Source organism: Panthera uncia, chromosome B4 (genome assembly GCF_023721935.1).
Source record: "Panthera uncia isolate 11264 chromosome B4, Puncia_PCG_1.0, whole genome shotgun sequence".
NCBI classification, from domain to species: domain Eukaryota; kingdom Metazoa; phylum Chordata; class Mammalia; order Carnivora; family Felidae; genus Panthera; species Panthera uncia.
This window is the reverse complement of record NC_064809.1, coordinates 88,168,584-88,195,402: the sequence shown is the minus strand read 5'-3', so window position 1 is coordinate 88,195,402 and position 26,819 is coordinate 88,168,584. Positions and strand designations below refer to the sequence as shown.

The 26,819-nt window shown below is 38.2% G+C and overlaps 1 protein-coding gene across 6 annotated transcripts in view; it reads right to left on the bottom strand.

Moving 5' to 3' along the window:
* MSRB3 (methionine sulfoxide reductase B3) overlaps positions 1 to 26,819 on the bottom strand; it is a 172,963-nt gene that overhangs the window by 77,299 nt on the left and 68,845 nt on the right. For 5 of the 6 annotated variants that reach the window (XM_049625916.1, XM_049625918.1, XM_049625919.1 and 2 more), the window contains one exon: positions 12,857 to 12,885. In XM_049625916.1, the coding sequence (XP_049481873.1) occupies positions 12,857 to 12,885 (29 nt within the window). Of the gene's footprint in view, positions 1 to 8,535; positions 12,554 to 12,856; positions 12,886 to 26,819 lie in introns of those variants that run through there. The other variant, XM_049625917.1, reaches the window with a different exon arrangement.

Here is a 26,819-nt window from a genome sequence, read left to right as displayed (position 1 = left end):
GAGAGTTATCTCTGTTAGAAACTAAATTATTCTACAATAATTTACAAATAGTTTGCTCAAGGCAAAGCTTTACCTTAGTGCGCAATCAACAAACATTTGTGGAACTGAACACAGTTTCATTAAACTTCCAAATTGATAAAATGGCAATATTTTGACATTAATATTTCCCTTTTATTTATTGTTCATTCATAAAATTTTGTATCATTTTAGCAAAACATCATAATGTTTTGCCTATATCTGACATGGCTATATTTGCCAGTTTACAAAAATGCATTCTAGTTTTACACAGAAAAACTTTTGGAAAAAAATTATATTTTGTCATAAATGAATCTAACATAATTTTTAATCCAGATTTTGGGGGGTTATTTTTTATTTTTCACATGTGAACATATATACTGGGAACTACAGGCAATTTTAAGCGCTAGTTATGCAGTATTCTTCAACGATCTCCCCAAAAAAATCTAAAATACGATAGGCTACAAAAATAAATGTATTGGTGCACTGCTTAGAATTTTAAACCAACAAATTTCCAAATAAATAAATCAGCAAAAGCCACATATCTAGGCATTATTTTAAGGAATACTGATAATTAAAAAGTAGGTCATGATAAAAAGTATAAGTATGACTTAAAAGGCAAATTATGTACAAGATTAATATAAAGCAAACCACAAAATACAATAAATTTAAATAAATTCCTATAAGGATAGCTCTAAGGCATTACATTTGAGTTTCAATGCTACTTTCATTCATACGGTAAAAGTGGAGTTTATTGACTATTAGCATACAGCAACACAAAGGAAAAACTGAATTAATTTTAATACAGCATAGAAATAAATTTAAATCTAAAATGTTAGAATAATATCCCAAACTCTGGGGAGGCTGAGGCTTATCATTTTTGATAGGAAAAATACTGATAGGCTATATAATTTCAGTCTTCACATTACTGTTTTGTGCTGCTATGCTCTGCCACAACATATCTCCATTGTTATTGAATTTTATTGTCCTTCACATCTCTCACCTTCTACATGATGGTCTTCTATCCATGATGTAAATGATTTGGATGACAAGGTAATTTATAGACACACTTTTTGAAGAAAAATGCAATTTAGTAAGTATTCTATATTATTTTGGAAATGGCAAAAATACATTTCTTTGCAAAACTCAACATCATCCCACTTATCAATCATTCACTCATCACTTATTCAGTGAACATTACCACATGTTATTGTGTGAAAATATGATGTCGACTAAACATGCCTTTAATATATATCAATATGTCCTGAATTTCAACAAAAACAAAAAAAGTACAACTAGAATAGAAGATTACTAATTCCAACATCGAATATCACGTAAGGCATCTGGCCACTTAAGTTCTTAATTAAGAAACAGTACTGGAATCTCCAAAACATATATATTGAAAATCACTAAAAGACCCATGATAATCAAGCAAAAATTTACTTTAATTTTTATCTTTGATTATCTTTGATTTATCTTTGATTCCTATCCAGGGAATTAATGAAAAATCGAAAGAACCTCTTCTAAAATGTTCTTTCCTATAGCATAGCTCTAGAATACAAAAGATAGAACCAAAAAATTGCTGAGACATAAAAAAAGAACTAAAATGTCACTGGCATTTTAAACTATTTTTATCAGAACATTTTGACATAATAAGCAAATAATTGATAGTTTGCTTACTGCGTTTGTACTTGTTCTCTAAACAAAATATTTTCATACTGCAGCAAAATGTTAAAAATCTTAAGCCTGCAACCAAGTAATGTGTTCAAAACAAAATTTCTACCCTTCGTAGTTAAATGGGTCTTATTTCTGCCCAGGAATGAGCAAGATATGTCAATTAACATGAATGGACAAATAACCCATGTGCTATCTCTCCAGAAGGTAACAACGACTACCAATTCATTCCACTTGATAGGATATCTACCGATCTAAGGTAAGCATTTCACTTCCTATAGCAACTACAGTCAACTATATTAATTGAATTATCTTAATTTTGAACTGTATTAAAAATAAGGTGCTGTCCAAAACAAAATTATTATCAATTCTCTAGAGACTGTTAATTCTTCATCAATCATTTCTTTACAACAAATCCTGTATGAGTGTCTTTTTCCACAGGTGATTTAATGTTGTGGGGACAATCTGCTTTTAGAAATTAAAACTCAACATCACCTTTAAAACCTGTTTCTCAACAGATTCCTGCATGAACTTTTTGGGGGAGAAAATTTCTACAACCATGTGTGACTGTATGGACAAATATGTCATGTGTATGAGTAAGAACGGTCATGTGTATGAATAAGAAGTCATATCAGTAAAAATTCATAAATATTTTTTCATCACGTCGACCCATATTCTAGGGGTTTTACTGCATAATGGTTAAGACTGTGGGTTCTGTGATTAGGCTACTTAGGATCAAATCTCAGTTCTGTCGTACTAGCTATGTAACTTTGGGCAAAATACCCAAGCTCTCTGTGCCTTACTCTACTCAATTTATAAAATGGGAGTAATAGTGCATGATTTGTACAAATTCAATGAATTAGTCAACATAAAGCACTTGGTACAGTGCCTGTCACATAGTAAGTATAAAATCAGTGTTGGCGATTGTTACTATTATCTGTAGAGTGAAGTCCAAATTCTTTAACCTGTGGTCTCTAATAGACGCCCAACTGTACCATTACTTCCCAACAAAAGTCCTCTACTTACTGTTCCTCAAATACTTTTTGCACTTTGCCTCTGTGCCTGACTTTAAGTGGCTCTCTATTTAAAAACCATCTCTTTTATCTCTATCCAAATTTGACCTCTGAAGATCTAAATTGTACCTCCAACAAGGAACCCACCTAATCAGTCACTGTAGCCTACAGTAATTTCCCTTCTAAATTCCAGTAGGACTCCATTACTGGAAACTGCACCTACAGGTATTTTTGTGTATATGTGTATGCATGTATCTCATCTCTTCAATTACATGACAAGCTCCATGAGGGCAGAAACTGTGTCACACTCCTATATCCTCCACCACGTCTTAGAGTAAGTGTTCTACATGCACAATGCATTACACTGACTGATCATGAAGCGTCAAAGTAAAAATGTCTACATACTGCCTCAGTGCATTAACAACAGTATTCTGGGCCTGAGAATTTCAGAAACAGAGATAGCTCAGGAAACCTAACTGCATGAAGGGTAGCCTGACTTAGACCAAAATATGCATCCCAACTTAATACTACACAGCAGTAACTGCTGGTACTTACAAATAACATGATTAAATCTCAAAAACATTATATAGAGTAAAAGATACCACGCACAAGAGAGTACACACTGTATGATTTTATTGTATATGAAGTTCAAGAACAGACTAATCTCATCAATGGTGACTAAAGTCAGAACAATGGTTGCCTCTGAGAAGTGGGAGTTGACTGAAGGAAAATATGAGGGAACATTCTAGGTAATAGAAATGTTCTATATCTTGATCTATATATTGACCTTGTTCTGCATCTTAATTTTAGTATGCTGACGTGGTATGTTAAACCATTAAAATTTTAATACGTGCTTCAATAGCTAAGAAAAATTTAAACTATAAATTTTAAGTTCTAAAGTTTCCACACATGGTCTCCTGCTCCAAGAACTTGGAAACAAAGTCTCAGGTAATGGACTTGTAGTATGTTTTCCAAGCCCAAAGGCAAAGCTGTCTTTCATAAGGATGGATGGGTAGATGGATGGATGAAGGTGAAGTCAATGAATGTTAAGTTATATCAAGTCTCACTGGCCAGGATGACCCCTATTTTGAGATAGATAATTCATGTTAACTTAAACTCACCAAAGCTAAATATTTCAATCTGTTTATTTCCCTTTTTTTCTTATTTTGTGCTCAACAGAGCAACTTTTTGGTTATGATCTGACTCCCCATGTAGGTGCCTGCCTTTAGGGTGCTAATATGCTATGGTAAGGAAATTTCAGTCCCAATATGTACTGATTTAATTCGGTCAATTGATAAAGTGAGTTCTTACTGTGAGTTTTGTGAGTCACATAGCCTCACTAAGAGAAAGAAGACGCTGATCATGCACATGTAAGTATTCTGAGGCATGGGAAAATTGTATTTATCATCATACACAAATACATTGGCATTCTAGCTTAATCCATTAGTATTGTGGGTTTGTCAATATGAGTCCATCCCTAAAAGATACTAAAACATCTAAGTTTCTGGGCCTGGAAGTTTAAGACTAGATACTAGAACACAGAAAATTCACCAAGGCAATTAATGTTATCTTTTGAGGCCTCTTGGGAAACTGCCAGCAACCTTTCAATGGCCTACTAAAAGCCACATTGAAACCATATATAAATCTGTATTACGCTTTATATTTTCAAGGCATGTTTATAATCATATTATGTTTAATTTGAGAAAAATACATTTTATAATGTATAACAGTTGCTAAATCGGGGCACCTGGGTGGCTCAACTGGTTAAGCATCCAACTCTTGATTTCAACTCAGGTCATGATCTCACATTTCATGAGCTGGAGTCCTGCATTGGGCTCTGCACTGACAGCATGGAGCCTGCTGGGGATTCTCTCTCTCCCTCTCTCTCTCTGCCCCTCCCCTGCTCACACACACACATGCATGCTCTCTCTCTCAAAATAAATAAACTTAAAAAACAAACAAACAAATAACTAACCCATGATCTAATAAAAAGGACACAGTCCTTGTAAGTTGGAGATCTGAAGTCCAATCCCAGATTGGCCATTTACTGGCCACGTGGCCTTAAACAAGTCATTTAACCTTTCTGTATTTCAACTCCTACACTGGTAAAAAAATATCCCTGTGTATCTTGCTAACTTTTGAGTCTCAAACTTGGTACGATTTATCAAAGTACCATTTAAATGGCAAAGCATTATACAAATATTTTCATTATCATATACTATTAATACTACATCCAAAGTTAGGTTACTGTAATGTGATTATAAAGAAGGAATTGGATTCAATTTAGAAATATAATATTTCCAACTCTATAAACATTTTACCAAAGAATTGATCCAAGTACAGGATGTGCTAATGTAGTAGATTCCATTATAGGCTCCTATTCTTTTCCCCTTCCCATCTCTACACCTTTTGCCATGTGACGCAGCAGTTCTTCCCACCAGAAGGAAGAGAGAATACTTACATCTGCATGATTAGTGAGGAGGAAGGGCAGAATTCTTTCCCCTTCCTTCGCTTTCAGCTTGGACATGTGACTTGCTTGGCCAATAAGATGTTGGCAGGTCTGATGCAAACAAAGGCTTGAAATGTGCTCGCATAGTGAAGTCTGCCCTCTTCTCTTTTATCATCAATGACAATACCCGTGGAGCAGGCCTGGACCCAACCTGTGACCAACCTATGTCAGCCAACTCCCAACCAATCCACAGACATATGAGCAAGAATATATTATTGTTGTTTTAAGTCACTGCTTTTTAAAGTGACTTCTTAAAGTCACAATAATGTATGATTGTGACAATTGACAAGTGATAGGCTTGGTGATTATACAGAACACAGTATACTATATTTCTATGATCCCTCATTTAAAGGATCATCTTTGGGTTAGACAATATAATCCCTAGCCATTAATTTTATCATTTATCCAACAATAATCAATGAGCACCAACTCTCTGCCAGGAAGTATTCTAGGCACTGGGCTAATCAGGGTTTGTAACTTTAGCTGCCATAATAAACAATGGCAAAATCTCAGTGGCTTATTACAATAAAAGTTTATTTCCTTCTGCATAAAGGCCACTGAAGATGCTCTGAGGTGAAGGGCTCTCCTGAGTGAATCTCTTCCAAGCATGACTCCGGGATACAGACTCCTTCCATACTGTGATGCCATCATGTTCAACATGTACCTCTGACATAACTTCAGAAGAGAGAGGTGGAGTATACTGGATACTTAATCCCCTAACCCAGAAATGACACATACTCCACTGGAGAATTAGTCACATGCCCCCACATTGGTGGAGAGGGATGGGAAATTGCCATCTCTCACTGCGTAGCCACTTCCCCGTGACTCTGAAAGGGGAGAGTAAATCTTTGGTAGTTAGTTAAGCATTTCTATTGCAAGTGAAGAACAGAACTCCCAACCTCACGGAATTTTTGTTTATGAACTAATTATTCATACCAGATACCAAGGCTATAAAGGTGAATAAGACACGGTTCTTTCTTCAAAACACTCACAGACTTAGAAAGAAAAGATTCACACAAATAAGTATAGCAGAGCATAAATGCTGTAATAAATCCAAGTATAAGATCCAGTGTTTGCCCACAGGAAGGAATGATTAACTGCTGGGGAGGTGTAAAAGATGGCTAGATTTAATTGAGGGGGCAATGTTTGGGCTGAACCTTAAAACCTAAAGGCTTGGAGCCACTTTCCTTACAAAGCTATGGGATGATGTTGAGGGCAAAAAGGAAGGGGAAAGCATCAGTGTTTACAGGTAGTATAACAACTTCTTGCTTCACATATGAATTTGGAATAGCATAAGTTTCCTTTTTGGAGGAGCCTTCATTTCTTTGGGCACTGCTTTGGAATAACGTTCTCTACAGGAAGGCAAGTACAATACATGACCCAAGCAAGGTGGCTAATGCCGGAAAACACATAGTACCTGAAGCTGAAAACACAGGGATGGTGATATCTAAAGAGGTAGAATTCAGGTTAAAATATATTTTTTTTTCAGGTTAAAAAAATATATATATATATATATTTTTTTTTGACAGAGTATCTCTCTTCTCAAAGTCCTTATCAGATAAAAGAGAAACCAAATAAATAATGATATAAATCATGACTCAGACTGATCTAATAAATTTACATGAAATCCTTTATATTTCAGAGAATATAGTTTTTGTATCACCCACAGAAGAGTTATAAAAATTAAATATATATTAGGCCAAAACTACAACTTTAATAAGTACCAGATAATAGACTTACTAAAAAATAGTAAGACTACATTCTCTGACCACCAAGCAATGAAACTGAAACTTACAAACAAAAGTAGAAAATAGTACATATGGAAAGGTAAAACACTTTCCTAAATAATCATTGTGTCCAAAAGAAAGTCAAAACTGCAACTATTTACAATACAATATAAAAAATATCTGGGACCCGGCTAAAGCTTTAATGAAGGAAATTTGTAGCTTTAAATACTCTAGTTCTAAATTAGAAGAAAAGAAAAAAAATTAAGTATGTAACATAATGGTATATATGAAATCCAAGAAAGCCAACAGAAAATTATTAGACATAAGGAGAGTCTTCATTTAGATCTATCTGATGCAAAACCTCTGCACTTAGCTGCTATGCCTTGCTGCTTCCTGGTGTGTAAATCACTTTATAAAAGGCGATGAAAGGCTAGGTGCCCTCTACTTGCTTCTACACAATCCAGTGAGACTGTTCTAAAGAAGATGGCCTGATTTTTCAGGCCAACCCTGATTAGGATGCAGTAAAAGAACACATCAAAAGTTCAATAAAAGTGAAGAAGAGAACAGTATTCCCAAACATTTGTCATTGTTCTCTTGTAAATTACTCTCTTTTAATGACAATCAAATGTGAAAAGTCACTCCTTATTAAAAGCTATAGAAAAATTACACACTAACCAGTAGTATTATTAGGCTGGTTTCTTACAAGTCAAAGTAGAAACCAAAGTGATACCGTTTGAATAAATTAAAGAAAGATAAATATGTCAAAACCTAAAATAGATTAGCTTATCTTTAAACATCAAGAGTTCTTTAATTCACCATCTGGATCTAAATTTAACCTTGTTAGCCCTTTTTAGCTAAATATGCAGAGAAATCCATGTGAATCTGTAAAACGGCCCAACTAGCTGTAAGATTCTGGAAAATGAATTGTATCCACCCTGTTCACAGCCATAACCTCAGCATCTGGGTATGGCATACAGCATGCGTGATAAATGTAGACTGAACGAATGAACAGATGAGTAGACAATATTTTTCCTATTTCTATTAATGAACGATGCCCAACAATAGAGATTTACATTGTATTTCCTTGCTCTTCGTTTGTCACAAGCCATTCAAAAATAAGAAACTGAAAATGACAACATTGATTTGAAGCAACTGAAAAGTATTACCAATATAATGCCACATAGATAAGATCTGAAAATGTTTCCTTTATTAATATTTCTTAAGAAAGCCTCACTGTGTTAGGCAGACTGTCTCATTTGTCGCAAGCTTTCAACACCCTAAGTTCTACACCATTCAGATTCCTCATTTCCCTTCAACCTAGTGACCACCATTAGCAGCCCACTGTATTTTTCACTGCCCTTATGTTTTTGCCTCAAGCTTTAACTGATTATATTCTTTGATTTCCTTACCCTGGCGTAGAGTCCCTTTTAACTACAGATCTTAAAAGCGACACTAGCTGCTTTTTGTTCCTTGGGTTTTTTTTTCCCCCTTCAGGATAATTATATTCTGTTGTGCCTTTTATTATCGTGTCTTTTAGGATCTCCTAACCTTGTACACTCTTGGGCTTTATTTAATAGTAAGCTCCCTCCTCTACTCTCCACGCTAAACCATGCTCATTAGGTTTCTTAATCCTCCATAATTTGCTTTCATGAAATCTTATACCTTTGAGTTGCTGTGTTCTGCGAGCCCATATCTTTAGTATAGCTATTCCAAGCAGCCGAGAATCAACAAGCACCAAACGTAAGCTTATTCACTTTCTCAGCCAACATGACTCTACAGAAAAGAAAAAAAAATCCTTGTTTTGAATGTTTATGGACCATGAAACCATCATTTTAACTTGGTATTTCATTTTCTCATTCAAACATGGCCTGAGAAGGTTAACACCACAGATTTAGACTCCGGGCAGTCCTTGACGTATAGTTATTAACTTATAGGCTTCAGGTTCTTCTTGGTCAGAAAACTATCCTATTTTAACAGAACAGAAATAACAATATCCTGATGTTAACATAGTGACTAGTAAATTCCAACTATATGTTTGCCTTATATTCAGGATTCAGGAGAAGAGAAAAACATCTTTTTTCAGTTATTCTCCAAGAGCTCTGCTTTTCCAAATGGTTTTTTTTTTTTAAAAGACATGTGCATGTTCCTGAAATCTGACTATACACTCAACTCTGCTCTTTCCAGCAGTTCATCCTCTGCTTTCTCTTCAGTTCTACTCATCACTCACACCTTTGCTAATGGATATGTACAGGAGGGCAAAGACAGCATATATTCGGTTTTTGTTTTTAACTTCTTTTGGTGAAATTAAAAAAAAAAAAAAACAATTTAGTAGAGAACTGAAAGAGTTAACGAAGTTTCCAAAGGTGCCTTGCTTATTCAAGCAAAGTTTACACTTCAACCCTGTGCATGTTAACTTGTGATCCTCCCCATCCAGATGACAGAAAGCAAAGCCAGTAATTTCTTTATTTAATTGGTTTGCATCCACACACTGACCTCCAGGGCTCTGTTTACACAGCCTATCATGCAATATGCTCCACAGTTCCCTGCCTCTTTCCAAAGCATGTTTCTCCTGAGATTTGATATATAGCTTTCATGTTTAATCACTGCATTAGACTCAATGCTCTGCTTCCTCCACATCAACTGACTTCCCTTCTTGGGAGGTGGGGAGAAGAGCACGGCTTCTTGCTACTCCTGAACATAAAAGGAAGTCTGTTTCACTCTATTAATAAAATCACCAGCTACACACGAATGCAGGCAAGCAACAGCAGTGCATCAACTAGGAAACGGCATTAAAATGGAAACCCTAAAACTGCGTGAGAAAAAAGGTGGCCTGATTGCTCTCCATCGGCAAAGCCAAAAGCTTGACGTGACTGAGTTATAAACCAACAGAAACAAACTTTAATCAGTATATAACTCAGTACATAGAGGACACAGCTAGAGGGCAGCTAAAGTGTTAATCAAATTAATCTCCAGGACAGAACATTCCTGGGGTTCTCGGATCAGAATTAATTCAGTGCCTCTACCTTCTGGTTAAAGGTTTTCTTAACCTTCACCACAAATAGAACTTTTGAGGACCCTTTAACTGATGTGGACATGGTAATGCCACAACCCTTTCCAGAAGAATCTGTATGTGACCCACATTTCTGAGACAGACAAAAAAAACTCAAAAAAGTAGTTGATCTCTTTCAGTAAATCAAGACAATCCATAACCTTCAGGCTTCAAAAATGACATGAAATGGACGTATTTTACTTTAAAATATTTCAAGCAAAGAAAGGAAAGTGAAATAAATATGGCAAATTATTAACAATAGTAAAATCTAGATGATGGATTATGTGGATGTCCACTACACCACACTCTCTAATTTTATAGAGAGTTGAAATTTTTCATTATAAAATTTTTTGAAACTTTAAAAAACACAAGTTTGTTTGCAGATGCTTTTATAGAAAAAAAATGATATAATTTTGATAAGAAAAAATTTAAATCTCTCTCTAGGCTGATCATTCAACAACTGACATTTTTCCCCATGTGATGACAGTGAAAATCTCCCTTCCTTCCTCATGAATCTCACTCCACAGTCAGAAACTTGGTTACACACACTACAAATGTGCATAAGCCCTGCATGAATTGGGTTCCTCACTTGGGAGGGGAGCTATAGGTACATACATATACATGTAACATTTTACTTTGAAATCCTTTCCTTTATGGCTAGTCACTGACCATACTGTTTATTTTTTAAGTGTTTTTGTTTTGTTTTGTTTTGCCTTGGTAAGATTGGCATCCTCCTTCATTTACAAAGCTTACTCTGTCAGGAACACTCTTACAGCTGTATACAACATTAAGCAGAGCAAGTTCACTTTCTGTATTTGATGAACAATAGAGAATCTGAACCTATTAAAGTCATACATTTAATTGTTCCAATATGCTATCTTATTTCTGACCAAAATTTGCATGATAGAGCGTGCCAAAGAATACAGGTCCAGCTTCCTCTGCCATGATTCCCTCATTCGATACTAAGCTAAAAGAGCTTATAAGAAAACATAATTACCTGTTTCTTAATTTGAAACCATCTGAATTCTTTCCATAACATATCTAAATTCTAAATTAAAAGAATAAATAAACTTTTCATCAGTATTCCCCGTAAGATTTTTCAGGGTACAGAACTTTGTACTTTTCAAAGACATGCAGATGTGGTCCGTGATAAACCTGCTTAAAAAAATTAGGACTTAGAAAAAAAAAGGATCATGAACAAAATCTTTGGTCACTAGAGTGAAAGATGTATGCCTGTACAGATGTTATAACTATCACTACAGGAGTTTAGCGGCATATTTTAATTTGGATTTCAAAATTCAACGTAAATTTTCTGACTTTGACAATAGCTGCCTAATATTTCAATTTTGTACACTATTTCCAGGTTTTACCTTCAAAATGAACCTGGTGGACTTTTTCATTTTTGAGAACTATGTTCCAGATACTATACCCTAAAATCAGTTTCTGATTGATGTTTAGGGAATTAAATCGGATCATAACAAAGTAGGCCCTTAATATGACACTTGGTGACTTACTGGCAAATGATAAAAAGACATCCCACTTCTATGTAAAAATTCATTCTCTATCAAGTCTATTCATTTATTTTTTTATCATACTTAAATATTTTACTGTTTAAAAAATGACAAAGACTTTTCACCTTATTTTGAGTCACCTCCTATGAATCAATAAAAAGTCAAGTCACTGATACAAGGCCACCATGACTTCAGTCTCCATGCAGTCAATATTGTAAACGAGAAATGTTGGTTTTATGCTATTAATGTCAGATGTGATTCAGAAGCCCAAGAACACACAGAATGGAAAGATTTCTGGTGAAATTGTTAACTCACATGTACCAACTTCATATTAAAGAGGCTCACCAAATTGGAGACATTCATAAAGGAATACAATAAAAGAAAGATGAAGCTTTTAACGAAACAGCATGTTGGCTCCTTAACACCACTACCAAAAAGAATATATAGTCCTTAGCTCCCTTGGGAGCATAATAAACAAAAAAGTGTTTTTAAGTTAAAACATAATGGAACTCAAACCAGAGTCAGAATGTTACTTTTAAATTCAATAAATTCTATGTTTCTCTGAAAATTATTTTCTCCTGGAAAAATAAAAAATAATCAACGTTTATTTATCTATTAACAGTTCACTAAAGGGCATCAGGCCTTTGTACTGAATAAGAGGAAATTTTTGTGCTTTAATTATAAACACCATTAGAAATTCTGGAACACATAAATCTCAGAAAATGACATAGAGCCTCAGTCAAACCTAAGGATTATATGGCTACATTCATGCTTAATGAAAAGAAAGCATCTAATGAGGCTGATATGCCACTGTTTGTGAGAATGTGAATTTTGTCTTGATAGATACAAAAGTAATGGCTTAAGGTGACCTTAGTTTTGCATTATCCACTCCCACAACAAAACAAATTTTTTAAAAAACTAATAAATCATAAAGAAATTTCCATTTCTACTGGCTAAAACTCCTTACAGTTTGCTGGATTAAATGTATTTATTATCCACATTTGACGACAAGTCCCTTGCACATAATCTTCAAATTATTCAGGATGCTTTGCCTACTGAGAGAATAATATTGTATTTTGAGCGGCAAGAATGTACAACCCCCACTTCTGCTCTTAAAATGGAACTCTGCAGATAGAGAGCATTTAATGCTTATTGCAGAACTATCGAGAATCCCAAAGTGAACATCTCAAGTTCTGATTCCAGGCAGCCAATCGCCCTGCTTTGAGGTGGGGTTCATATTTTGAAAAGAGGCTGCCTCGTCTGTTTAAAATCAAAATGGCTCTTGATCTGATGAGTTGCTCCTCAGAGAATAATGTAAATAAAATATACTCAGAATAACATCACTAATGTAAACATACCTGAGCCGGAGTCAAATTTGCTTTCTGACCTGCAAAGAGAAAGAAATGTTTTACAATACAAAAATTGCATATTAAAGAACAACTGGTACTTTACGGGAGGGGATGTAGTGGTTACAGATTTCAGTTCAATGGCCAACAAGGAAAACAGCTTTTTAAAATGTAAATACATATCTCTTTTAACTATTTTAAACGTATGCATTATCCTACGTCCCCTGAACATGCACATATCTGCAGAGATAGCAAGCATGAAAAAGATACTTTTTAACTTGTTTTGAGAGAAGGAGCATAAATTGCGTTAAAAAAAAAAAAGAGGTAGATTAACTTGTTTCCGTAATATAATAAAGCAATAAAAAACTCAAATTTAAATTTATCCTCTTTACTTATTATTAAAGATTTCCAATTATTCAACACCAGGTAATTTTTCACTAAGTTGTGCGCTGAGTAAATGAACCTGGTAACCCCATACATTTAACAAGAGGGAGAAAAAAAATCTGAGCCCTTGTGGGAACATTATGTTTCAGATATAGGCTAATACTGGTTGTAAATTCAGAAGCCTTTGAAGCTCTCAGTTCGGCTGTGGGAAAACTTCTGTTGGGTAATTACTCTCAAGATGCTGCTGATGTGCTGTCAGGCAGAATTAACCCTATGACTAGGCCTATCTACACAAGCTACTATAAGACAGCATTGTCTATATCTAGCTCTCAAACCAATTAGTGGGCATGCTCCAGTCGGATTTATATCACACATTAACAATCAATAGTATATATGTTCACAGCTGCCACAGCAAGATACAAGAACCCACCAGCAGGAGTCCTGTTAAGGGATGTTACATTGACAGAGAAGATTTTTTTTTTTTTTCCTGGGGAAATGTAGTTAACTAAGTGGGAAAGGAGATTTCTTTGAAATTATGCCAGGGTACCAAAGCACTTTTGGAAGCGGTGGCTTTCTTTACCTAAATTAGTTTCGAGATAAGTCATCAAAGGGGAGAGGGGGAGAGGATAAGCAAGAGGCAGCTTTCTTTGTCATAAAAACCCATTTTCTCAAGTATTCCTAAATGAGGTTTCACCTGATACTTAGAGTCAATAATGGTAAAAACAAAAAAGTGTTGTCACGGCCACGGTTGCCGACAACCAGCAGTGCGATGCAGGCCCGCTCTCCCAAGCCCTAGCCTGACCGCACTCCTCATCCCACTCCTTCACTTAGACGGCCCCGACTGCTCTTCCAGGTGCAAACCACTTTTGCTTTTTGTCCTCCCTCCTCTTCTGGAAAGGCTTGCCTCGCGCCCCCTTCTTTGTTCCCAGCATCCCTGAGCACAGCTCGAAATGGCGTTGGCCCCACATCCTGCTGGTTTCCTTGCCTATCTTCCCCACTACACCTTCCTCATCTCTGCAGCCACAGCGGTTGCACGGCACCTGCTGCTTATTATACCCAACAACTGTCTGTGGAGGGGAACTTCCACCAACAAACACACATCCTTCTCACCTGGATAGGAGGTGTTCTTCCTTCTGTCTGGGCTTTTCTCCACTTATGTGCTAAAATGCATTCTCTCATCTGCCCTGGAACCGGGCTGGATGAATGACTCCTCTCTGCTGTATCTTTTTTTTTTTTTTTTAAGTTTATCGGTTTATTTTGAGAGAGACACAGAGAGAGCAACAGCAAGGGAGGGGCAGAGAGAGGGGAAGAGAGAGAATCCCAAGCAGGCTCTGTTCTGTCAGCGCAGAGCCGGACGCAGGGCTCCAACTCACGAACCGTGAGATCGTGACCTGAGCCGAGATCCAGAGTCTGACGCTTAAAACCGACTGAGCCACCCAGGTGCCCCTCTCTTGTGTCTTCAATATCCAGGTTTCCCGCAGGTTTCTCCTCCCTTCTGAAGAGGAGTGCTAAGGAATTAAATAAATGTCCTCCTTCAAGTAGGTGCCCTATTCTTGTTATCTGCTTTCTTCCTATGCTCACAATCGAGCCTATGGGAAAGGATAAACTATACCGTATGGTGTATGTTTTCTTCTCCTGACCTCCCAACACATTCGCTGTTTGAGCCACCACGATCTGTCCTTGCTAAGGTTTATCAGTGGCTTCCCGTTGCTAAACCAAAAGCTAAATGTATTGCTAAACCAAAAGCTAAACGTATTGCTAAACCAAAAGCCCTCTTACCATCCCTACTTTACTAAACCTCTCTCCGACTAACAAGCAATACTACCTGAATGTTGCACTGGGACCTCAAATGACCTATGTACCAAGCTCAATTCAATGTATTGTCCTTCAAATATAATTCTCTGCTATATTCCCTATCACTGAAATTGGGCATCATGATATTGTCCTAGTTTTCTTCTGCACACCCTGTATCAAATTTGTCACCAAGACCTGTTGATTTCACTACCTTCCCCTTCTCTCTGTTCTTACTCTTACCACCTTTGGGCCTATCTTTGACTCAGAATCTCATACCCAGAAATCCCACCCACCCATCCAATCCGTCACCCCATCAGCTGCCAGATGTTTCCAAAACACGAATCTGATCACATTACCACCACCTCAAAAACTAGAGCAGGCCTCTCCAAACTTGGGTCACAAATTGACCCATTAGTGGATTATAAAATTAATTTAATACAACTAGTATTTTTTTTAAACCTGAACTGGAATAGAAAAGAAGACAAATGCACTCCACATATTGAGAGTCTGGGCAATTTTGCACAACTTTTGGGTACATGTACGTGCATTTGTGTCTGCGCGTGATGGCACACGTGTGTGCTATGCAGCACTAGCCTTACAAGTGAGCAAAAGGCTCTGCTTTGGTCTTCCTCTGGCTGTGCCCTCCTCCCCACCAGGCAGGGAGTCCCCTCCTGTATCCGAAGCTCCAAGTACCAGGGTCTGTGGCATTCTTCACCCAAAGGGCCCTGCCTGAGCCAGCTTCCTCACCCTAGATGGGTCCTTTCTTCAAGTCAGGTTGTTCTACTAGTGTATGTACCTCAAGCCCGAGGGGCGGCCAAAAGCTGCTGCTTGAAGGAGGGAGCTTGGACCCAAGGGCAGAAGGAAGGGGACACAAAGAAGACAGGGCAAAATGCTATTTCTGCTCAGAGAATTCTTAATTCAAACCCTTCCGTGAGAGTGGAGGATCGGAGCACCTAGGGGCCAGAGGTTGCCCCTTGGACCAGACCGGCAAGGTCTACACAGCCTTGGAACTCAGGCGCAGGGCCGGTGGAGATGGGGAAGGGGCGATGATAGGACAGAGGCTGGCAGAAACGAAAGAGCTCCTCCCCCCAGAAAAGAAGAAAACAAAGGAGGTGTTCTCTTATGGATTCCACAGCCTTTGGAAGAGAAAGCTGAGGGAGACGTCCCCTCCTCTTCTCCCACTCTTGGCCCACTTGCCATTGTCTCTGCATTTCCCCAGGATGAATAATGAATAATAGTCTTTTGGTGGAAGTCTAAATTAACTTTATTTGCACTGTTCTCAGTTATTTGGTATCAATGGTTTTACACACAGTTTTCACTGCTTTTGTCAAGATAGATTGGTATATCCTTTTCTAACAGTTTATTGCCTTGATTTATAACTTCTTAAATGACTAGCTATCTTGTATTCCCATGTGTCCTCTTGCCCAGGTCCTGCAAGTGGTAGGACCAGGCCTGGTAATAAATCATCATGTAAAAAGGTACTCAGTCCAGGCTCCTCCACCCCATCTCTAATCCACACCGTATCCTTCACTCTCACCAAATAAAGAACCATTACCACATTATGAGCCTGCATCCAGTACTCTCAGGCTAGAATGCCCTCCCCCCAGCTCATCACTGACAAACTCTTACTCAACTATGAAGACTCCCCTCCATCCCATCAGCACACTGCCTGCCCCCCTTGCCTCCCAGACACTAACCTCAGCAAGATGCAGACTGGGTTTCATCCATCTGCATATTCCCAACACTTACTGAAGCATGTGACATTTAAGAGTTTTTAAAATTTTACAGTAGGGGGCGCCTGGGTGGCTCAGTCAGTTCAGCGTCCGACTCTTGGTTTCAGCTCGGGTCATGATCCCACAGTTTGTGCGTTCAAGCCCTGCGTCAGGCTCTGTGCCATGGCAGGAGCAGGCATGGCACGGAGTCTGCTTACGACTCTCTCTCTCTCTCCACCCCCCACCTGCCCCCCCAGCTCTCCCCTGCTTGCACTCTCTCTTTCTCTCAAAATAAATAAGTAAACTTTAAAGAAATTAATAGGAATTAATTACATGAATTAATACATGAAAATGAATCTGTAATTAATTAATTAATTAGTAGGAATTACTACATGAACAAATGAATCTGTAAACTAAAAGAAAGCTAAAAATAAGGTACAGTGGCCCAAACCTCTATAAAAATGCATCTTTTGAGACATGAAAAATCATATCAAAAAACTTTTATCCCTCAGACCATCTTATCTTCTCCAGAGATAGCTGGCCAATATGTAAAATATACCCATAAAGTGCAGAGAAAACATCTTCACAAACTAATTAATGATGTTAGGTATCAGTTTAAAAACAAGAGTATTTTTAGAATTCTCAAACATAGTACTGAACCTTCAAAAAACTCACAACTACTCTATTAATAATTAAGACGTCGTAATAGAGTTAATACTATCAGTTTGAGGGTTAAGGAAAATTGGTCCTATAGTATAAGTTAAATCAGACTTCTCAGATTTTCTATACACACATGGAATCAATACACACGTACACATTCAAGACACAAAGTATGTACTATGGACTATGATCATCCCTCCTTCTAAATCCTCTTTAAGAAAGTAAGTAAAATATAGATCGCAACAAACAAATGGCAAATGTGGAAAAAAAAAGGATTCACACATAATACAGATTATACAAGAAAAGCAAAGAACGGATGTTCATTCATTCATTCCAAACCATGTATGATGTGCTTTTTTTCAGTAATTCACTGAGCTTATACGGCAGGGATATGAAAATGCAAAAAGTAAGGTTATACGGGATATAAGATGCGTAAGTAGAATTGTCTCCACAGACACCCATTTTACCCCTTGATTACACACTCGCATCTAAGCTTAAAGCCACTCAACCAGTCCCTTTGGCAACTGCCAAAAGACGGTGAGTACCGCCCAGACTGCTACCGTCTCTCAGCATCCGTTCTCCACTTCTTAATTTTATTTTTAATTTTTTTTAAAGTTTTATTTATTTTTGAGACAGGGAGAGACAGAGCATGAACGGGGGAGGGTCAGAGAGAGAGGGAGACACAGAATCCGAAACCGGCTCCAGGCTCTGAGCTGTCAGCACAGAGCCCGACGCGGGGCTCAAACCCACGGACCGCGAGATCATGACCTGAGCCGATGTCGGCCGCTTAACCGACTGAGCCCACCCAGGCGCCCCACTTCTTAATTTTAGAAATAGACTAAGTTTTAGATGGGTACACGGGCTTCCTAGGTAAAACAATTTTCCCACACTATATCCCACCTCTCTTGTAGCTAGTTGTGACCCTGTGACTAAGTTCTTGCCAAAAGGATGCAGGCAGAACTGATGTGTCGAGCACCTGATTATGCCCCTCAATAGAACTGCATCCCTCTCTTCTTCCCCCTGGCTGGAATGTCAATGCGATTCCAGGGGCTGAAGCAGCCATTCTTAGATCATGAGACGGAAGCTGACACCAGAGCATCGGCCGTTCACCACTCCTTGTACTGAAAGTACACACACACACTAGTAGCCCGTATCAATCCTGTTACATGTTTAAGCCACTATTATTTTAGAGCACTTGTAACAATATTACCACAGTAAAAGAGGCTTACACTAAATCTCCCAAATTTTTAAACCTGAACAGCTCTCATGAATTTGTAGTTGCTAGGAGAATTTCAGTATCATTACTACGTTTTAAATAATTAAAACATATGATATATGCATTCTTTCGATAACAGAACTATAGATTTTCAGAAGAGGGCAGTTTTAGTCTTTGGTTACAGTTCTATAGTCCTGAACAAATTTATAAAACTACTAATCTCTATTTATAGGAAATTAACCCAGTGTCCATGAAAGTTCTGTGTATTGAAGTCAAAAGCTTTTACCTTATTATTTTTCAAAACTTTATTTTCTCTTATGAGGAATGCACAAAGTCTCAGAGAAACTGCTTTTTGCTTAATGTTCCATGCTATCAATTTTTTTTTTTTTTTTTTTAATGAGACCACGTAAGTATGAGCTACATGAAGTTAATGCAGGCAGTATGCCAAAAGGTTTCAGGTAACATGTAGAAAAATGAGGGTGATGTTCTTATTGGTTTTCTTTTTCAGTTTATTTATTTATTTATTTTGAGAGAGACAGAGAGCACAAGCAAGGGTGAAGCAGAGAGAGAGAGAGAGAGACGTGGAACTGGACACAGGGTTTGAACTGACAAACCATGGGATCATGACCAGAGTCCAAATCAAAAGTTAAATGCCTAACCAACTGAGCCACACAGGGGCCCCTGTTCTTATTGTTTTTAATTGATGTCAATATAAGATTCTAGCTGCAGAAAATTTTTAGAAGGAAGAAGAAGGTGTAACAGACTGATTTTTGTCTATAAGGTCATTATATATGTCAACTCCATACCCAGGATTTTCTAAGACAATCCAGGTCAAATAACCTATACTGTTCTCCCCTTAATTTTTTTTTTAAGTTTATTTATTTATTTTGAGAGAGAGACAAAGCACACAAGTGAGTGGGAGAGGGGAAGAGAGGGGGAGAGAGAATCCTAAGCAACATAGGGCTTGATCTCACAAACCACGAGATCAGGACCTGAGCCAAAATAAAGAGTCAGATGCTTCACTGACTGAGCCACCCAGGCGCCCCTGTTGTCCCCTTAAAGCACAGAACATCTTCAGAAATTTTAACACTTCAGGATCCTACTTATAAGCCTAAGAATTTCTTCTTACTCTAAAAGTAATTCAGGGGCACCTGGGTGGCTCAGTCGGTTGAGCGGCCGACTTCGGCTCAGGTCACGATCTCGCGGTCCGTGAGTTCGAGCCCCACGTTGGGCTCTAGGCTGACAGCTCAGAGCCTGGAGCCTGCTTCATATTCTGGGTCTCCCTCTCTCTCTCTCTGCCCTCTCCGGCTCGTGCTGTCTCTCTCTGTCTCTCAAAAATAAATAAACACTAAAAAAAAAAAAAAAATTAAAAGTAATTCAGAGGCCACTCCATTACCAGTGGCAGTAATAATAGCGGTGAATATCTGTGCCCCTTCTTTCAGCTACAGAAACATAATATGCTTCCTCTGCTTGGAACGTCCCCTCCTTCCCCCCCTCCACCCCCATTCTAGCATCCCTTAACCCCTATGCCTACTTAACGTCTAAAACTCACTCCACATGTTAGCTTAATTATCAGTTCTTTGAAGAAGAGTGGCCAGACTACATTAAGTTCCTTTACTTTATACTTGCACAGCACCAACTGCTCCTTCTTTGCACTCATCAGAGTTGTCATTCTACATTCATCGGTGTGGTTATTTGACCATATTGAAAGAGTTCAATAATTGTGGCAGACACTATTTGTTACCCATCTAATGGCCAGTCTTCCTTTTCCCTGAAGAGAGAATTTTGATTTTTGAAGAGTGCTAAAGATGTGTCCACCCCAGGAATAGATCATAATTAGGCTCTGCCAACTCTGGCAATCCTACTCTCCTTTGTCAGTGGCTGGTTCCGGGACAGGCATGTGACCCGGTTCTCAGCAGTGAGAGGTATAGGGAGGACAGCTGGGACACTTCTTGGAAAGGTTTTTTCCCCATGAGAAGGACAGGAGGGATTTAGGGAGAAGGCCCTTTTCCTACTCTCTCTCTCTCTCTCTCTCTCTCTCTCTCTCTCTCTCTCTTTCCTGCCTTTGAAGTTACTGTGTAAGGATATGACACCTAGAATAAGATTGTTATAACAATCTTGTAACCACGAGAGGAAGGCCAAGAGAATCACAGAAATGCCAACACAGAACTTTGATATCATTCCAGTTCGAGAACAGCCTTTCTCTTCTAGAGTCCTTGTTGAGTTAGTCAAGTCTGTCATTGTTAGGCCACTTTGACTTGGGTATTTCTGTTACTTTTAACCCAACATATTCTGATATTGTTGCCAAAGCAGTACTAGGTTATGATCTATCTACTTTTGTGTTTAATACACAGAAAGGAAAAGAATAGATTTAAGCATTTAAAGCCACGTTAGCTACCACAACTAAAAACCGAGAAAAATGGACAAATAAAAGGTGTCCATTAACTGCACACTTATTTTTTTTTTTAACTGACAGATATGGGGATACCTGGGTGGCTCAGTCGGTTAAGCGTACAACTCTTGGTTTTGGCTCAGGACGTGATCTCACAGCTTCGTGGGTTCATGCCCCACATCGGGCTCTATCCTGACAGTGCAGAGCCTGTTTGGGATTCTCTCTCTCTCCTCTCTCCCTGTCCCTCCCCAACTCATACTATCTCTGTCTCTCTCAAAATAAATAAATAAAATAACTGAAGAAACTGGAAATATTTAAGAGGGAAGGAAGACTAATGCAAAATAATATAAATGATTTGTTTACACAACATAGAGAAGAAATCTTATTTGTCCTTAAAAGATAAATGAGGGGCGCCTGGGTGGCTCGGTCGGTGAAGCATCCGACTTCGGCTCAGGTCACGATCTCGCGGTCCATGAGTTCGAGCCCTGCATCGGGCTCTGGGCTGATGGCTCAGAGCCTGGAGCCTGCTTCCAATTCTGTGTCTCCCTCTCTCTCTGCCCCTCCCCCATTCGTGCTCTGTCTCTCTCTGTCTCAAAAATAAATAAACGTTAAAAAAATTTTAAAAAAATAATAAAAAATGAAATATAAATGAAACATTCTCTAACTAAAATAGTTACACAATGTACTTGACAACACATTGCAGGACGAATCAAGAGACCCACGAATCTAGTTCAGAAAGCAGAACAAGTCATTTCACTTGTGAGCTCCATTTTCCTCATTAGTAAAATGAGGCATCTGAAAGAAATCAGTGTTGTTCCACACAAACTATTCCATGGAGAGGTAGCTGCCTGAAGTTTTCTGTAGTTCCCAAGAATAAAGAAAAGGAGATGGGGAAAGGAGAGCACAGAGGAAAAGTGAGTGTGAGGTGACAAAAAGTTGCATCTATAGACCTCAAGCCTATGGACAAGGAAGACTGAAAAAACAGATAATTCTTAAGGCCCTTTCTGGCTCCCAAGTTCCACAACTGCTCCCCAGACCATACTGGTAACTGCCTTCTTCAAATTCCAGGATCATTTCCGGTCTGCATCATTTACAGCACTTTAATCGTATGTTTCCCTGAAAATAATTCAATTGTTTCTTCTGTATATTTACATCTCTAGGGAGAATAAAGCTTTCAAACTAAAGACACCCTTAGCTACTGAAAATAAATTCAAAACGTTAAGGAAAAACAGTGGTAAAGAGAACAGAATACACCTTCTTCGTATTATGAACTGAACTGTCCTCCCCAGATTCTTATGTTGAAGTTCTAACCCCTGGTGCTGTGACTGTATTTGAAAATAGGGTTTTTGAAGAGGTAATTAAGTGAAAATGAAGTCATTCAAGTGGACCCTAATCCAATATGGCTGGTGTCCTTACGAGAAAGGGAATCAGAGGGCAGACAGCCACCCACAAGCTAAGAGGGGAAGCCTCAGGAGAAAGCAGCACTGCTGACACCTTGATCGGGGACTTGCAGCCTGCAGAGCCGCGAGACGATACACGCCTGTTGCTTACGCCACCCAGGCTGCGGTACTTTGTTATGGCGGCCCTAGCGGACCACCGCCCTCCGTTTCTTCTTCAGCCAGATGTTCAGCAACCTCAAACCTCCAGCACAAGCCCAAAACCCAGAAGTTAGTCGGAAATAACAGTGTCACCGCTCTTATACACTTTAACCCATTTTAGGTACAATGTCATTTTGATCTCTCTATTCTCCCTCACTATTTTTAACCACTTTCAGCCAAAGTGCTTTACCTGCATTTTGAGCACGGGGCAGCTGCTCCTGCAAATTACCAGAGGCCACCAGTAGGCAGACATAAGACCCTGACCAATGGGCTCTTTGTCTCGTCATATCGCGGCGGGAGAATGTTTCCAATGGTTTTGCCTGGTTCTTTAACACCGGTGTTGTGTACAGATTTGGCACGTGCTCTCTGGGGGATGAGGCAGACTTGGGAGGTGGTAAAATTTATTGCCCGACATCAGTTTTACACTTCATATTTGTGTTCTTATTTTCCCTGGAGATTTTCATTTCTACTCTAGGTTGTAATCAGAAGTAGAACAACAGAAGTTGTGGCTAGCAGGTTAGTGCTAGACACAAGAATTGGCAGATCCTAACATTTTAGAGAGAGACAACAAAAGAAACTCAAACAAGGGCAATCCAAACTTGATGAGTGTAGAGGCAAAGACTTTACACACCTCAGCGGCCAATGGGAGCTGTCAATGGGAGATGAAAAGATAAAAGAATATCATCCTCTACATTTTCCAGAACTCTATAAGAATTCTTTAAAGGGATAAGCAGAGCCGTATGTACCTCATTAGGGCCTCACTGGTTTAATAACTAATATTAATAATGATGGCTACAAGTCATGAAAGCAACCTTTTAAGTATGCTATTTAGTAAGATACGGAAGTACATTCCTTAGGGGCTCTTGGGTGGCTCAGTTGGTTAAGTGTCCTTCTTTGGCTCAGGTCATGATCTTGCGGTTCGTGGGTTTGAGCCCCGCTTTGGGCTCTGTGCTGACAGCTCAGAGCGTGGAGGCTGCTTTGGATTCTGTGTCTCCCTCTTTCTCTGCCCCTCCCCTGCTCACACTCTATCTCTTTCTCTCTCAAAAATAAATAAACATTAAAAAATTAATAAAAAAGAAGTATATTACTTAGCATTTTCTTTTTAAAATCATTAGCTAAAACTTTTAAGGTTAAAATAGATGTTTTAGTTGTCTAAAGAATATGTTTACAAAGCCATTCATTTCCTAGATATTGCTATACACAAACAGAAGAAGCAACACAAAATTAGGAATAGAAAAGCACAAATTAAGAATAAAGAGACCATGGCAAAAAGATCTAACTGCCAGTCTTAAGGGTACTTCTGTTTCTACAAAGCACTAAAAAAGTCATTTAGATCTTAAAAAAATCAGTTGTGTTTCCATTTGCAGAGTAAAGATAATAATATCTGCTACTCTATACAGTTCTTTTTTAGAACAAAATGAGTAATGGCTGAAGCACAGGAAAATGCTATAAGGATAAATTTTCCTTGAGAATTTTAGGATTAAACAGTTCAATAATTAAACTAAATATAGTAACTAATTTTCATGACATTCATTATTTCACTTAAACATTTTGCATTTCTAGTTGAAGCCATTAAAACTCAGCCTAAGGCAAACTTTCAAGGGCAAAATGGGTGAGAAAGTCATCGATTCCTTTCCCCATTCATCCATTACACATATGAATTGAGCACTGACTATATACAGGTACTGCTTTAGGCCTTGGGATATAGCAGAGACTAAGTCAGACAAGGTTCCTGCTCTCAAGGAGCTCACACTCTGGTGAAGAGAGTCAGATGGCAAATCACATAAATAAGACTATTTCATATAGAGGCTGAAATAGAATGCCTTCCATCATAAACTCTAGAGGGTACTGGGATAGAAAGTTCCTGAGGTGGGGGTGGGGGGAGTGGGGAGGCGACCTGTTTTAAATAAACTGTCAGAGAGATGCTGTAGGAGGATATGACATTTCAGTTGCCACAAGAATGAGAAAGAGCCCACATCCAATGTGGGTGCAAAACAGAATTTTGGTACCGATTCCCAAGGAAAAGGCAAATGTAAGAACCCAAGATTAGCATGGAGAAAAAAGAATAGGAGCAGGAGGGGGGCAGAAAGGAGGAAGGAGAGAAGAAGGGGCAAATAAAGGCCAATGTATCTAGAAAGAAGTGAGTGAGAGAACGGCAACAGATGGAAATCAGAAAAGTAAACAAGGGCCAGATCTCAACTTTAAAAGCCACTGCCAGAAGTTGTGATTTTTAAGCATAAATCATCAGAGTTTTTAAAGAACGAATTATAGTCTAATCACAATTATGTAAATTTTCACTCTACTATGTGAGAAATGCACCACAATGGAACAACAACCAAAACAGAGAGGCCACCTGGCACCTGACCTTGGTGGTGGTGGTGGTGTTCTTTTAAGTAGGCTTCACGCCCAGTGTGAAACCCAACATGGGGCTTGAATTCACAAGCCCAAGATCAGAACCCGAAGTGAGGTCAAGAGCCGGATGCGTTAACTGACTAAGCCACCCAGGCACCCCGAGATCTTGGTTTTTAATACCATTCTCTAATAAAAGGAGCCAAAGCTCCTTGGAGAAATGACTGATTCTAGAACTGGGGTAGGAAATACACAAGATAAACCTGGATTATCAAGTAGTGCTATAAAACAAAGAAGGGCTCAAAAATAAACAAATAAAAACCCTACATTGATGGAGGTATGTCAAACAGACATAGGAGCCAAAGCTGGAACAATATGAACAATAAAATAAAGTAGTATTGAATTATAAGCCAAAGTATAAACTGAATATCCATGTGTCCACATTGATATAAATAAATGATTAATCAAACAAATGAGAGAAAAGGCACGCATTTCTCTTGGCAGAAGAATTCCAGATAATTTATGTAGCTACTCTGCCCTCAAGATGAGGGACATAACTCTCCACTCCTTAAGTGTGGGCTGTGCATAGTGACTTCCTTCCAAACAGTACAGAAAGTGGAAAACAGAGTAACTTTACAGTGGGGAAACCTAACAAATACTGCCTCAGCCATGTGACCAAGTCAATATTAAATGTGATATCATGTTGATAGTATGTACCGTTGATATGATGTGAATGAAATGAAATGGCACTTTATCTCTGTGATCTTCCTCGCCAAAACCCATAACCACAGTCTAATCATGAGAAAAACATCAGACAACTTCCAATAGAGGGGCATCCTACAAAATACCTGACCAATGTTCCTCAAAACTTTCAAAGTTATCAAAAATAAGGAAAGTCTGGGAAACTGTCACAGTCAAGAGAAGTCTGAGGAGACGTGACGAGTAAATGTAAGGTGGTTCCCTGGATAAGATTCTGGAAGAGAAAAAGGACATTAGGTATAACCTAAGGAAATCTGAATAAAGTATGGATTCTAGTTAATAAACATGTATCAATATTAGTTTATAACTTATAACAAATATACTATACAAATGTAAGATATTAATAATAGGAGAAACTGCATAAGAGAGTATATGGGATCTCTCTGTACAATCTCTTCAATTTTCCTGCAAATCCAAAACTGTTCAAAAAAATAAAATATATTAAGAAAGCCACAACAGAAAAACCATCACAGAAGTTCAGGTAACAGATGATAAAGATGATGGTAAAGCAGTGAATATGGTGAGGACTCAGAATCCAAATGTGTTTTGAAAGCGCACAGTGCAAAATGTGTTGGTAGGTTAGGGAGGGTGAAGGAAAGAAGAATTAAGGATGACTCTTGGAATTTTTGTTCAAGTAACTAGGTAAATAATGAATAGTACCTTTATTTAGTATATGGGGGGGGGGGCGCGCAAGAGAATAGGCTGCTTCTGAATCATTTGCCACATCTATTTGTTGCTAATTCCGGATTTACTCTTGTGACTTGGTAGGGTCGATAAAGTTTCAGGCTGTATGGTCCCTCACAGGATCTCAGGTTACTATATATATATGTAATATATATATATTTATATTTTTTTAACCAAAGACACAAAAAGTCTACTTTCTAATAGAAAAGTATATAACTGCCTTGAAAAGAGATGACAGAAGATGTTTCTTGACCTAACTTTGAAATAAAAATTAGGACTAAACCATTATGTTACCCAAATAAATGAATCTGGAAGATATAGGATTTTCTGAATTATATCAAGCTTTTACAAAACACAGATCGAAGAGTTTGGAAATCTATACTTTTCAGTTCTCCAGATGATCCTAAGAACCACTGACCTGGATGGC